This window comes from Gouania willdenowi, chromosome 12, assembly GCF_900634775.1.
Source record: "Gouania willdenowi chromosome 12, fGouWil2.1, whole genome shotgun sequence".
Taxonomy (NCBI): domain Eukaryota; kingdom Metazoa; phylum Chordata; class Actinopteri; order Blenniiformes; family Gobiesocidae; genus Gouania; species Gouania willdenowi.
Window position 1 is genome coordinate 21,257,857 of NC_041055.1, and position 14,025 is coordinate 21,271,881.

A 14,025-nucleotide genomic window follows, 5' to 3' on the forward strand; every position below is an offset into this window, starting at 1 on the left:
ATCAAAAATAAAGACATTATGCATGGATGTGGGCATGACACGATGCAGTCTGCCTCTTATTTTGCTGACCGACAGACTTTTGACTGACAGACTGTAGTGTCGCTATCTTCAAATTGGCTCCAAACCTGATTTTGTCTGAAATCAGAGGCTGAAAAACATGGATAGGTATGTCAAACTTCATGTCTGGTAGAAGTTCTAGCAGGAAGTATGATGAATAAATGTAAAATATGAGGAGTTTCAAGGTTTTTTTTTTTTTTTTTGGTGTGGATTAGGCTAGAGGAGATGAGGATGAATGACTGAATGGACATCAATACATGAAATCAGGGGTTGTCAACTGGTCTCACCACGGGACCAACAGTTTGCTACGGTCATTAAATTGACACCCACTTTTATTTTTTATTTATTTATTTATTTTTTTAATAATTCAACCAAACTAATTTCGTTTTTCCAAAAGTACATACAAACATAAATCTATATATTTACCTGTGCGCGTGCCAACATGCATTTCCCAGCATGTCTGTCAAAGGAAAAGTTCCCTTCAAAATAAAAGACAAGTCCAACATGAGAGACATTAAGTGTTTATTTTTGACCAGCTGTCCGCGAAGCACCCAGTACAGGTCCTTGTCCCATTTTTGGGTCCTGGCCCACCAGTTGAGAATCGCTGCTTTTAAATGACCTAGTTTTAAACTCAATGAAGTTCATTTCCTGCACAAAATGAGGGATTTTTAATCAAACCATGGAATGTCTGAATGATGGGGTAAATAACACTGGATAATCCACAGGTTCAAGTTATTTTTTTATTTATTGGTATTTTCCACCACATATGCTGTGTAATTATCAGAGGTGTATAGATCACTGATATATTCAAGTAGAAGTACTACTGATTGAAATGATACTCATGTACAAATACAAGTAATTCTACATGAAATACTCAAGTACAAGTAAAAAGTAGCTCAATTAAATAGTACTCAAAGTGAAAGTTACTAGTTACTTTCTCCACCCACGTTTATTGTTGGTAGTAAACCTTGTCACGGTTCCCTTGCATATACAGTCAACATCTACAACATATATAATCTAAAAATGAAGAAACCAAATCTACCACAATTGGAACTTAATTTATTTTCCACAAAAGCATGTGTATAAAATAAAAGGTTTGTCATAATGTACAATTGAATAAAAATAACAGCAATGTATTAAATTCAAAATTGAAAAAGTATAGATGTATTTATGAACTCTAAACATGTGCCATGAGGGTGACAACATACTGTAATAGGTGGAAACCACAACCTGAAAGTGGCGTTGATCAGAAATGTCACGACTAAGAAGAAATGATTTGCTTGATTGTTGTCTAGTTATTTAATTTTTAAATATAGTTTTGCAATGTCCATTTAATCATTTTAAAACATAAAAATATGAATTAACTCAGTCATGGTTGGGTGTGGGAATGTAATGAATTACAATAATTATTTCTTAGTACAGGTAAAATCACTGATTTAATACTCCAAAGTACAAGTTCCCAATAAAAGCAACTCAATTACAGTAACGTGAGTACTTGTAATCCATTACTTTCACCTCTGGTAATTATTGTCGGGACAGTCAATGGCAACAGTAGGTTTAAATATGTTCATTGTTAAAATACAGTAATGATAGATCTGGTAAGAGAAAGCAGAGACTCTAAACCCCCCCAATAAGTGGATTTCAACAACATTCTCGTTTTTTCCCAATAAGTTCAGTCTTTATTTCCTTGGAGTGAATTTTCCCTCAGAGCAACATATTTAGGTCAAAGTGTTTAAAAAGCCGTTTTCTCGCCTGCGATCAGTTGAAGTGTGGCAGAGTCGTTGTGAATGTGCAGAGACGAGGGCCGCAGACTTCTGCCACCCACAGGCTGCTGTGAGCCCTCTTCCTCTGCTCGGTGGCTCTGCTCCATGTCTGCGGCTGCTTCACTGTCACAATGACCACGCGGCTCTTTCTCCTCAGGGAGGCTCTGGAGCTGCTGGGCCTCTGTGCTGCAATCCAGTATCAGGCTGTGTTCAGGGTCAGGGTCGGCTGCTTTTGGCCCTTTTTGGTCCGGGTCACTTTTCTCTGATTTCGTCGGTGTGCGCAGACTCTTTGCAGCCTTCATTATGTCAGCCTGAAGCTGCTTGTGAGAGTCCATGTGTTCTTTGACCTGTTTAGGAGCAGCTTTGTTCTCCTGCACTTCATGAAAGAGATTTGCCCCTCCGGTTTTGTCATGTTGATCCACATACATTTTTGGAGGGAACGCTGAGGGGTAGTAGGCGTTGACTTTGCACCTACGGCTTACAAACACTGCTGCACAAACAGTGATGAAGAGGAGGAGGAGGATGACAGCTGCTATCAGGATGAGGAGCATGTTCTTGTTCAGAAAGTTTTCAAAGTCCTTGAGAGAGTTGGTTTCCTCCTGTGTCGGACCGACAGGTGTGGTCTTGTTCTCCGAGGACAGGCTAGTGGTAGGAAGAGGGAGACTGAAGCTGATAAGCTCTTCTCCATCTGCACTTCCCTCCAGAGGACTGTAGAAAACCAGGGGGGAGGCCATGCCGCTGCAGATACCAAACAACAGGAGTAGTCCTCTCTGACGCAGCATTGTTTACCTTCAGGATCTGGAAAGCACACAAAAAGTTAGGGACACATGTGAAGACTATAGTAGAACACAGACATGAAACTGAAATATATCTATTGTGCCATGCGATTTTATTAGAAAGTATCTATTTGTACGGTTGCCATAGGGACAACCCCCGGTGCCATTGGTACGGTTACCGAAGTACATGTATGTAGCGTCTTAGGGCTAGGGTTACGTTATAACCCTATATCGCAACAATTTTTAGGGTTAGGGTAAGGTTCATGCTCAGGTTTAGTCATGGTCTAGTGATGGTCATGTGACCTAAACTGGCCAATGAGGGCAGCTGCGTATAGATTAGAATGTCGGTATATTGATACGGCAACCGCAAGGATAGCCACTGCCATTTTTATGTGCTGCTCGAAACAAATTTCAAACTGTTTTCTTTCACATGGATGTTTGGTCATTAGGTTTAAGTTTGAAAGTGTTTATTTGTACGGTTGCCGTACGGACAACCCCATTGCTATTGGTACGTTTACCGAAGTACGTAGCGTCTTAGGGTTAGGGTTAGGTTTAGGTTCAAATGTAGAGCCTGATGCTAGCTAGTTTGGTTTATGTGACGGGACACCTGACATTAAAAAGAAGCTAACATCACCTGAGCTAGAGTAGCTTATAGAGGTTTTTCATGCAGCGTCATCAACTCGGAAGTCACCATTTTGGCGATATGCAGCAGCAAGAGGTTGATGGTTGATGACGCGCTGTGAAAGTCTATGGTGTGGATGTAGATGGTTTCCTTGAGTTTGACAGGTGACTGAATATGCAGTTAGATGTGTGTCTTTATCAACTTTATTGTTCAATCAAAGAAAGTTGCTTCAATCAAAACAGCATTTCAATTTTAAAAAAAAAAAACTAATAATTTGGGGTGTCAAATATTTGCATTCAAACCCTTCTTTTCTTAAATTGAAAAGGTGTTTTTTGATTGGAGCAACTTTTTCTTTGATGATGAATAAAGACACAAAATCCTCCAAAACTGAAGAGCAAAAAAAAAAAAAAAAAACCCAACTTCTTGGTAAGAGCCGCAGACTACATTTAAACAAAAACTCTACGTTATGACTATGAGTAGACAAACCAACCTCTTCAACAACACTCAGTATTTTTACGTATGGACCACAGTGTGTGTGTGTGTGTGTGTGTGTGTCATCTGGCTGTTCTGAGTGCTCCATCTGTGCTCAAGATGGGCCACATGAACCTCTGTCCTCATCTGGAATGAGGTGTTTTTTTTTTTTCTTCTTTTAATCAGGGCTCGCTCCAAGCCAAATACACACGGCCACACAGGCCTGGGCCAACAACAACATCATCTTTCATTTGTGCACAAAAGGTGGTCACTTACTCACACAAACAGGCAAAAGAACACAGGCTGCAAACCAGGAATTGAATCATAGAAGAATAAGAATGAACCATGTTTGTGTTCCACTTTCATATCCAAAACCAAGAAATGTCATTGTTTTCTCACTTTCTGAGTGCAGATCTGAAAGGTTAGTGTTGCCTTGACCCTGAGTTAAGATGAATCAGTGCAGCCCAAGTGTACGTAAATAAGAGGAATAAACACATTTGAAGATAAACAGAGGAGACGATCCATTTTACTCACCATCCACTGTAGCAGACGACGTGTCTGTGGAAAAACCAGCCAAACTGAGCTCAGAGTAGTGGCTCACGTTGGGGGAAACACAGCACTTCTGCAGTTTCACATTTCAGTCCAGAGGTTTGTCTGGACCCAGCAAGTAAAACACCACCCCCAACCCCCCCAAAAAAAGAAAGATGTCGTTTAACTGGGAGGATAAATCCCTCCTTCCTCTTTCTGCCTCTACTCTCCACTCTTCTCCTCCTCCCCCTTCAGTTTCCCTCAGAGATCTCCAAGCCTGCACACAGATTGTTCTCGTTATAGGTAGAAGTTCATGAAGTGCTGTGGGGGCTGGGCCTTCATCCTTCACTCTGTGTGGCTATGTCTGGATAAGCCCAAACCACCACAAACACCAACTCAACACCTGTGAAGGTGAACCAACCTGGAGATGTGAACTCAAAATCAGCCTTTGGAACCAAACCCTTCTCTGTCGTCCACAGTTAGTGCCACTAGCAGGTAAAGTAAAAGAATCAGAGAGCAGCTGTTTAAGTGAGCAGTTAATGCAGGAAGAGGTTAATGTTTCCTGTCAGGAAAACAACGTGTTGCTGTCATCCAGGACCAGCTATACTATAGTACCAGAGTGCAGGCTGGCTTTAGGTTATTCGGTGCGCGAGGCACTTTGAAAAAAGTCTAAAAATTAAAAAAAAAAAAAAAAATTAAAAGTAGAATAATACACTATAATACAACACATACAGGTCTAGTGCAAATGTCTGGAGGGAAGAACAACAAAAACAATGGTGCAAAATCCAAAAGCAATGCAAAAAGTGCACTCAAAAGTTTAAATAAAACATGAACGTGCAAGGACAAAATAATTATATAGAATAGAACAAGAATTATTACATATGCAAAAAGGCAATGTAATGTTGTGGCTGAAAATACCTTCTCTTTGCATCTGGATAATTGTAAATAATATATATTAACTTAGTACATTGTCACAGCCTTGCTAACATTAAACTTCTGTTTTATATATGATCTTGTTTTTAAGATGCTCCCATCTCTAAATATCTACATATCATTATTTAATTAAGAGAAGACATGTAAAGTGATTGTAAATGACTGGAAACAATCAAGGGTTATACCTATATTTAAATACAGAAAGGCAGATCTAGCATGTAATTATAGACCGATTAGCATTTTGCCAATTTTTCCCAAGATACTGGAAAAGATTGTTGCCAACCAGCTAATGTCTTTCTTACAGCTCAATGACATACTGCATCCTCTACAATTCGGATTCTGGCCCCAATATTCGACTGAAACGGCCGATTGCTATTTTATTGAACAACTTAAAATGGCAGGTCTTTTTAGATTTAAAAAAAAGCCTTTGACCTATTGAATCATAATGCACTTTTGCAGATATGATCCAGGTTGAACTTTGACAAAACATCATTACAGTGGTTCAAGACATATTTGGAACATAGACAACAATGTGTAATAATTAACAATGAAAACAGGTGTCCCTCAGGGATCAATACTTGGCCTCTCCTTTTTACATTGTACGTTAATGATTTACCAAACATCTGTCTGGGTGCTGGTTTCCAAATGTATGCAGACGATGCAGTTGTCTATGTGAGTGACAAAAGTGTTGAAACCGTTACTGCACAGCTGCAGCAACACCTTAACTCTGTGTAGATATGGTTTCAAAACTCAGGACTAACCCTGAATGTGAGTAAGACAGTGTCAGTTGGTTTTTTTGTTTGTTTGTTGCTTTTTAATTTGGCACTTCTCCAGCAGATGGCACCCTAGGCGGCCGCCTGGTTTGTCTGGCGGCAAGGCCGGCCCCGCAGAGGTATAAAGAGTACCGATATATCCTACTCGTGTAGAAGTACCGTTTCTTGATTGAAATTGTACTCAAGTACAAGTAAGTCATAAATAAAATACTCAAAATAAAATAGGCAAGTAAAAGTAAAAAGTAACTCAATTAAATAGTACTCAAAGTAAAAGTTACTAGTTACTTTCACCCACAACGTTTTTATTGTTGGTAATAAATCGCATCACGGTTCCCTTGCATACAGTAAACATCTGATTTATAAACTTAAAAAGGAAGAGGCCAAATCTTGCACAATTGGAACTTAATTTATTTTCCACAAATGCATTTGTATAAAATAAAAGGTTTGTCAAAATGTAGATAAACACCAATGAATTTAGAAAAAAAAAGAAAAAAAAACAACAATTCCTAGGCTTTAAGTATAGCTACGCTTATGAACTCTAAAACTGAGCAAATAACCTTCAATGCGCCGTGCATTATGTTTAATCTGATTGGTCGGCTTTGATGTATATTATGCATTCGATTGTTGTCTGGTCAATACATGTTTTTGTAGTATCACAATGTCCGTTAATCAAAAAAAAAAAAAAAATATATATATATATATATATTACTCAGTAACAATTGGGTGTGGAATGTAACAAATTACTTCTTTTCAAACTTATTTTAAGTACAATTACTGATTTAGAAATAAACTCAAAAAAGTACAAATACCCATAAAGCCACTCAATTAAAGTAACGTGTTTTTAGGAACTCAGTATTTGTGATCCCACATTCAAGCCCATCTTTTTATGGTCATCAGAAGCAGGAGGTGAAGACCTGCCATCCACAGGTTTACATTGGACTCTGTTCTGTGGATTGTCTCAGCTGCTTCCAGAGCACAAAAAAAAAAAAAAACACTTTCCGGTCCCTAATATCTATTCAAGGGCTGTATTTTTGTTTCACAAGACGGGAAGTGAACTTGAGATTCGGTCCAGGGGCGGAAAAAAGCTGCCTTTGATCAAACTTTTGATGTATTACATAAAAAAAAGTGGAGAGACATGACTTCAAAGAGCACACAGCTTTATTATGACTGCTTGACAGTGTGAGACACATGAGGAAATGTACAATAACTCACACTCAAACACAGGTTAACATGACTCAAAGTCTGCAAACAGCAGGTTTTTTCAGACCACACAACACACATTTATGGCTTTTACTTTAAACCACAATCACCACTTTAAACTTTAGGAATTCATGTTATAAACCCAAAAACTTTTTTTTACATTACATTTAAATGGATAACACTTGTTGACAGTATGAGAACTCATAACAAGCTCGGATACTTTAAAATAAATGATTCAGCTAGATTTTATAGTCTGGAGTTATTTCACCGATTACATTTTTATTTTGTTGGCGTAAAAAAGTGCACAAAAACCATGAAGCACTTTTAGTAAAAGATGCAAATTTGTGTTCAAATAATTTTTTTTCATTGTAGTCCAAAATATTACTGTGGGTTTGATTTGGAGTAAATATGTTTCAGCATTGAATATTAATACAAATTTATTACAATTTACGCATCAAATCTAAGGCAAATGCAAAATAGTCAAAACGTTATCTCACGATTTCTGATTTAATTAAGAAGTTATGTTTTTTCGAGGAAGTTTAGGAAATGCTGTAACATTTTGACGCACATGGGCTACATAGTTATGATTGTCATCATCATCAGTTCTGCCTCCATGTTAACATCATAAATTGATTTTTTTTTTTTTTTTGCCTCAATCAGTGTTTGGGGATAGCTTTAGGTAAATGACTGAAGCGTGTGTCTTTAAGAATTAAACAAAATACTGTATATTCAATGGCCTTTCTTTCATTTCGGAGCGACTATTGCCTTTATTTGCATGTTATTTCCTCGGTTAAATCTCAATTGACCTATTTACACTTTGAATAAAGAGTTAAGTGTAAGACGTGAGCGGCATTTTGAAAAAAGATCCAACTTTGATCTCTTGCATTCTTTTAATTATATTGGAAACAAATATCTAGAAACATTCCAAGATGTGTGGAAAAGCTCCCTGAATGGTCACGAGGTCAAACGTCACATTTTTTACGGTGAATTATTATGTTACCGGAACTGCAGAACACATCCTGGAGAAAGCCTGAAAGAGACAGTGATCTTTTGATGAAGCTGGACTTCCTGTCTCAAAGTAGAATAACATCAGGTCTACACACACGCACACACACACACACTTGCAGGGGTCTGCCGGTGCATATTTCCCTTTCACATGCACATAAGGTGGGACACACCCATAGGACTCTCAATCAACTGCTACACAATGATTATATAAATTGCAGCTGTAAATTCTTTTTTTGCGTTAATATGTGTGCGTACGTGTGTGTGTGTGCAGCTGTAACCACCAATATCAAAGAGGAAGCTCGCCTAAGCTGAAAAAAAAAAACCAGTGGTTTCCTCTTCAGCTTCATCGCTCAGGTAGAGTTGAACAGACTCAACATACAGAGAGAATTAGTCCCAGTCTACTTGTCGTTCTTGAATTAGCTGCAGATCTGAAAGTGTGTCTGTGGTTGCATGTGTGTGTTTGCAAAAGCGAGCACATTTTTCTAAAAAGTTTTGTTGTGAAAATATGCAGTTTGATATATACAAATGTAATAAATCAGTTCTATATGTTAGCCATAGATTCAAACAGTATGTTTAGCTAAAAGAAGTCCATCTTTAGATTTAAACGCAGCTTTGATCAAATTGTTTTAATTTTGAAATTTAAAACAGATTATATATTCTGCAAAAAGATGCATTTCATCAGCTGCTTGCGCCTTCTTTTAAAAGTTATATGTGAAAGCACTTAGCTGCACTAATAAATCCCCTTCAAAATAAAAGCACAGGCTTTGTGTGCAATTTCTTTGTCACACAAATGGTCGTGGCCCACCAAAAACAGGCCCGTTGACCACCTTTGGGTCCCAACCCCACAGGCTGAGGTGTAGATGATCCATGTAATGGTGCACATTGCTTTTCATAGTATCCAGTGCCTAAAACTGGTGAAGAACAGATATATTGCTTCTCATTGAATGTAAATCCTGTTAAACATAGCGATCATTGTCTGGAAGGAAACTGCTGAGTGTGAGGTTATCACCTCCATCCTCGTCACTGTCTCCACATCCTGGAATCACCAGTATTCCATTTCTAACGGGGTTGCGTTGCCTGCTGTAGGTGGGGTTCCTGTCTGGCAGCAGGTTGGAGATGCACATCATCTCAGTCCCCTGTGGATTCCTCCTGATGCTGTACCTCCTCGCTGACAGCTTGGTGCAGAGGACGATGGTGCAGATGATGAAGATGGTGGCTATAGCAGCGAGGGTGGCGATGATGATCAGGCAATGCTTTACCACACTGTTGGTGGAGCAGGATGAGACCTCAGTGGTAGTCGGACCCTTTGACACTTGCTGGGTTGTTATTGTCGATTTTGGGGTTGACTTCATCGGTGGATCTGGGATTATTATTCCAGCAGGACTTGTGGAGAAAGAACTGGTGAAGTTGGGAGAATCAGTAGAGGTGAGCGTATATGAAGAACCTGCAGAAGACGAGCCCCCTATTGTAGATACGGACTGACTTTGAGACTCAGTGCTGGTAGATGTTTGAGTCGCAGGAGAAGTGGAGACCATCACAGGCGTAGCCACAGATCTGACGTCACCTGACGCTGTTGTAGCTGAAGATGAGTGGCTGAACATGGAGATGTTAGCGCCTGAAGAAACGTGGGAGGAAACCTCAGATGTAACTTCGAGTTGAGAGGTTGGTGTCAATAGGGGAGAAGATGCTGAAGATGTTTCTGAAGGTGTTGCTGATGGTGCAGGTGGAGTCACGTCACTAGAAGTGGAGGCTGATTCCTTGATGGTGGAGGGGTGGGAGGCTTCTGTGGTGATCGGAATCTGTGCTTGGCTCAAACTGGTACTTGCTGCTCCTACAGTGCTCGTAGTGGTCAAACCAACTGGTTGTCCACCTGAAATGTCAGTGCTAACCATCTCCTCTTTGCGTTTTTCTGTTGGTGATACCGTGATCTCAGACACAGCCGTAGATCTAAGATGTACACCATCATCTGTTGGACCAAAGGACCTCGGCTGTGTCTCGCCTACATTCATTGGTGTTGTGTTTGAGCGGCTGGTGCTGGATTCTTCGGTAGAAGCTGTTGTGAAGTCGACGGCCGAAGCGACACACAGAACCCAAAGAAAAACTGGACTCATCTTCATGTTTGTCGAGCACAGAGGGTGAACAAAAGATCTAAAAAATAGAACAAAGTTTTAGTAGGAGATCTTTTAAAATGTTTGGTTAAAGTGAAGAAACAGTGAAGCATCTGTGGCCTCTGAGCAGAGTTGGGGTCAATTATAACTGTAATGGCATAATTGAGAATTAATTACAATTATGGCATACTTATAATTGTAATTGTAATTTTTAGAAGAAAGTGTCTATTCGTACGGTTGCCGTACGGACAACCCCCAGTGCTATTGGTACGTTTACCGAAGTACACGTACGTAGCGTCTTATTGTTAGGGTTAAGTTATGACCAAATATCGCAACAATTTTTTGGGTTTGGGATAGGGTTAGGTTTACGGTTAGGTTTAGTCTTACTCACGTGACCTAAACTGGCCAATGGGGGGCGTTGAGCACGGATAGAATGTCGGTATATTTATACGGCAACTGTACCGATAGCCACTGCCTTTTAAAAAATCTGTTGCGATCGTAATCATAATGAAATTGTTAATGAGTTCAGATCATTGACTTTGTAATTTGCCAAAAAAACAACACTACAAAAAATGTCAATTATAATTGAACACAAAACTGGGGAACCATGTTACAGTTCTATGTATGGATATGTAGTTATCAATTATGAAAATATGTTTCATATTAAGCTTAGTTGTGATTAATTGTTTTGAACTTTAGTAATTGAGAATCAGAATCAGAATCAGAGGACTTTATTTATCCCCAAGGGGCAATTCAGTTTGCAGTAGTGGGTTGGGTTGCAATAATAATAATAATAATAATAATAATAATAATAATAATAATAAAAACAGACAGCTATCAAGTAGCTACAGGTACAGCAGTTACAACATTGCAATAAAGTGCAATAGTGGCAATAAATTAAAAAATAATAACAACATAATTGTAATTGTCTTTCTGAGGTTAAAAAACAATTGTAATTGAAATGTAATTGGAAAGAATGCAGGTCACTGTAATCATAATTGAACATTTTGGTAATTGAACACATAATTGCTACTGAAAAATGTGAGTACCATAACATTAAATCATTTATTTAATGTTTTGTTTTTTTTAAAAAGCAAAGCGATTCATTCTTAGTCTAACCAGAACAATGTCTAACTCTTACCTTGTCGCTGGTTATGCAGACGGATCAACGTTGAAAAATATCATAATAAACGTCTTCGGCTCTTTGCAGCGTCTCGGAGAAAACATGTCTGCAGCAGTGACAGAAGTACTGTGTGGCAAAGGAAACAGGAAGTGTTTCAAACAGTTCAAAAAAACTGTTTGAAACACACATTTACATCACAGCGGCTTGCATCAGAGAGGAGGAGAAACCTATCCACATTTATTAAGCTCTATATAATCACTAATACCAGGTTTTCACACCTGAGAATGTTTAATGGTATATAAAAAAGAAAAAGAAAAGGTATTTTCACATCGCTGAAGTGAAGCTTAAGTTGAGATGAGTTTGTCACACTTCTCAGTTCTGCAAACCGTTCTCATGTTTTCTCCAGTGACAACCATGACTGCGTCAAACATGAAGCTCGTCGTCATGTGAGGAGATCACGCTCAGGCCTTTTAAGGCTTCAAACTGCAAATATACAGATCTTTATCATAGTGTCAGTGTTAGTTAGTGTTGTGCCTGGTTTGCCTCTAATAGTTCAACCTCAACGTTCACCCCCCACATTTGTACTGGTTGACTGAGGAAATAGAAATGTTTGTCAGTGGAAATGTTATCTGTCACTTCCTGTGCTGGTGACTCACACAGAGATGTTGATGTTCCCCTCCCCAATACATCTGAAAACTCATAACAAATAAATGACAAGAAGTACACATACAGTACTCCGACTAAATGTACTATCGAACTGCAATAAATATTAATAATAATACATTTCATGTAAATATACTGTAAGTGCCTTTCAAGACACCCAAGGAGTCTTTAGAAAATAAATAAGAACCGATGCTTCTAAAACTGCACATCTTTCATTTCTTTTTTTTTCCTCATTATTTTCTATTGGATTTTTTTCGTTTACGACTCCAAAACATTTAGAACAACAACTATAACACAAGGGATGATCCCTCTCACTGTAAGAATGAATTAATAAAAACAAAAGAATAAATCCAAATGAGCTAATATCTTTGCTCTTACGTACCAATTGTTCTTGATCAGATCTGAAATTATGCTTAAAAATGTCATTGATTTCTTAAGTGTGATTCTTTCCGTTGTGTATACTTCCATGTGTTTTTCTGACAGTCTGTGCAGTGACCGTTTCATATTCCTTCAGGTCTTTTTGTGGCATCTTTTCACGTGATAAAGAAAGTGATGTTTTACCTCCTACGGAAATGTTTGAGTTGCACGTATTGCAAACGATCAATGTGGTGGCTTAAGGAACTCAATACCAGGGGCCTGTCCCATATGCATTGGTTCACTTATCAGAGTGATTAAAAAAAAAAAAAAATCAAAAATTATCATGCATTCCTACTTCAATGGATTCAATTTACACAAAATTCAAATTTTTTTGCTGCAAAATATAATATATATTTGGTGCTTGGTGGGGCGCAAACTTCGGCCAAGCCCAAATATCCTCTTTACCAGATATTCAGTTATCTGGATCAATGATCATGATCATTATATCATGATCATTTACACTTTGAAGGCTTTAAATACATTTCTATCCCCATTAGTAATGATACAGTAGGTCTAAATGTGTGGACACCGTCATTTTTTTGAAAAATTGTGATGAAATGTGCAATCCGGAGCCAATCCGGATGAAACTCCGTAGGGTAAAAGACTTACCAACCTGACATAGCTGAGTAAATTATGTAAAGATCGGTCAATTACAAACTGAAATATGGATTTTTGATGTTTCACCAATGATGAAAGACAGTGATTTTTAAAAAATGATTCAGAATCAGTATATTGATCTAGAACCCCTCCAAAAAATCTAATGGAATATTCCATGTTGTAAGGTTTATCTTTGGTTAAAGTTTTGTCAAATTTCATTATGTACTTTTCACATAATTGTCTGCTAACAAACAAACAAATATGACCTCCTTTGGCACAACATCACACATTTCTATGTTAAAAGATTGAAAATTATACACAAAATTCATATATTTTCGCAGCAAAAAATATTTTTCAATTATGACATGCGTTAAAAAAAAAAAAATTCAATCTAAATATGTGCTGTGTGGACAAATAAGAAGATAGGAAACAACTTTTAATGTGTAAAATCTTTATTTTGTGCACAGAACTGTTCTTAGGGGTTCAGTGAAGCACAAACTGGGCGAGTGGTCCCTTACAACACACCAATACGCACTGGAGACGGCAACCAATGTTTGACCCTCCACAGTGACGAGAGGCACCACTACGGTACATTTGCACAACATTTAAACCGGAGATGCAAACCCCCTCCCTCCCACCCAATCAGCCTCACCCTTTCATTAAAACCCAGAGTCTAATTTGAAGAACGGGAATGAAAAGTTTTCCAACGAATTCTTGCACATTCATAAATCTGATGGATGCCAAAGGGCTAACGGTTTAACAGCTACTTGGATTTGAAAAAGCAAAACAAAGGTAAATCCAGCTTTGACTCGATTGTTCTATAGGAGGTTGTGGCTGGAATGTACGACAGGAGTAAAATGTCAAAGCAGTGCATGAAGCCACGGCACCACGCGCCATTCCAATTTGGCAACACAAAAGAAGAACGCTGGAAATACTGATGCTACATACATTTTTTAGTACGTACAGACTTCAACTGAGAATGTTTC

At 38.4% G+C, this 14,025-nt stretch overlaps 2 protein-coding genes across 2 annotated transcripts; both read right to left on the minus strand.

The window, feature by feature from the left end:
- Positions 1-783: 783 nt before the first annotated feature.
- tmem119b (transmembrane protein 119b) lies at positions 784-4,364 on the minus strand. Its single transcript, XM_028463132.1, has 2 exons — positions 4,224-4,364; positions 784-2,618 (listed from the first exon to the last, which is right to left on the minus strand). The coding sequence occupies exon 2, from the start codon at positions 2,600-2,602 to the stop codon at positions 1,790-1,792; it is 813 nt and encodes a 270-aa protein (XP_028318933.1). The 5' UTR covers positions 2,603-2,618; positions 4,224-4,364; the 3' UTR covers positions 784-1,789.
- Positions 4,365-7,063: 2,699 nt separating this feature from the next.
- Positions 7,064-11,516, minus strand: LOC114473391 (flocculation protein FLO11-like). The gene is made up of 2 exons (XM_028462971.1): positions 11,381-11,516; positions 7,064-10,279 (listed from the first exon to the last, which is right to left on the minus strand). Exon 2 carries the CDS (start codon positions 10,246-10,248, stop codon positions 9,088-9,090), a length of 1,161 nt encoding a protein of 386 aa, XP_028318772.1. The 5' UTR covers positions 10,249-10,279; positions 11,381-11,516; the 3' UTR covers positions 7,064-9,087.
- Between the last annotated feature and the right edge of the window lie 2,509 nt (positions 11,517-14,025).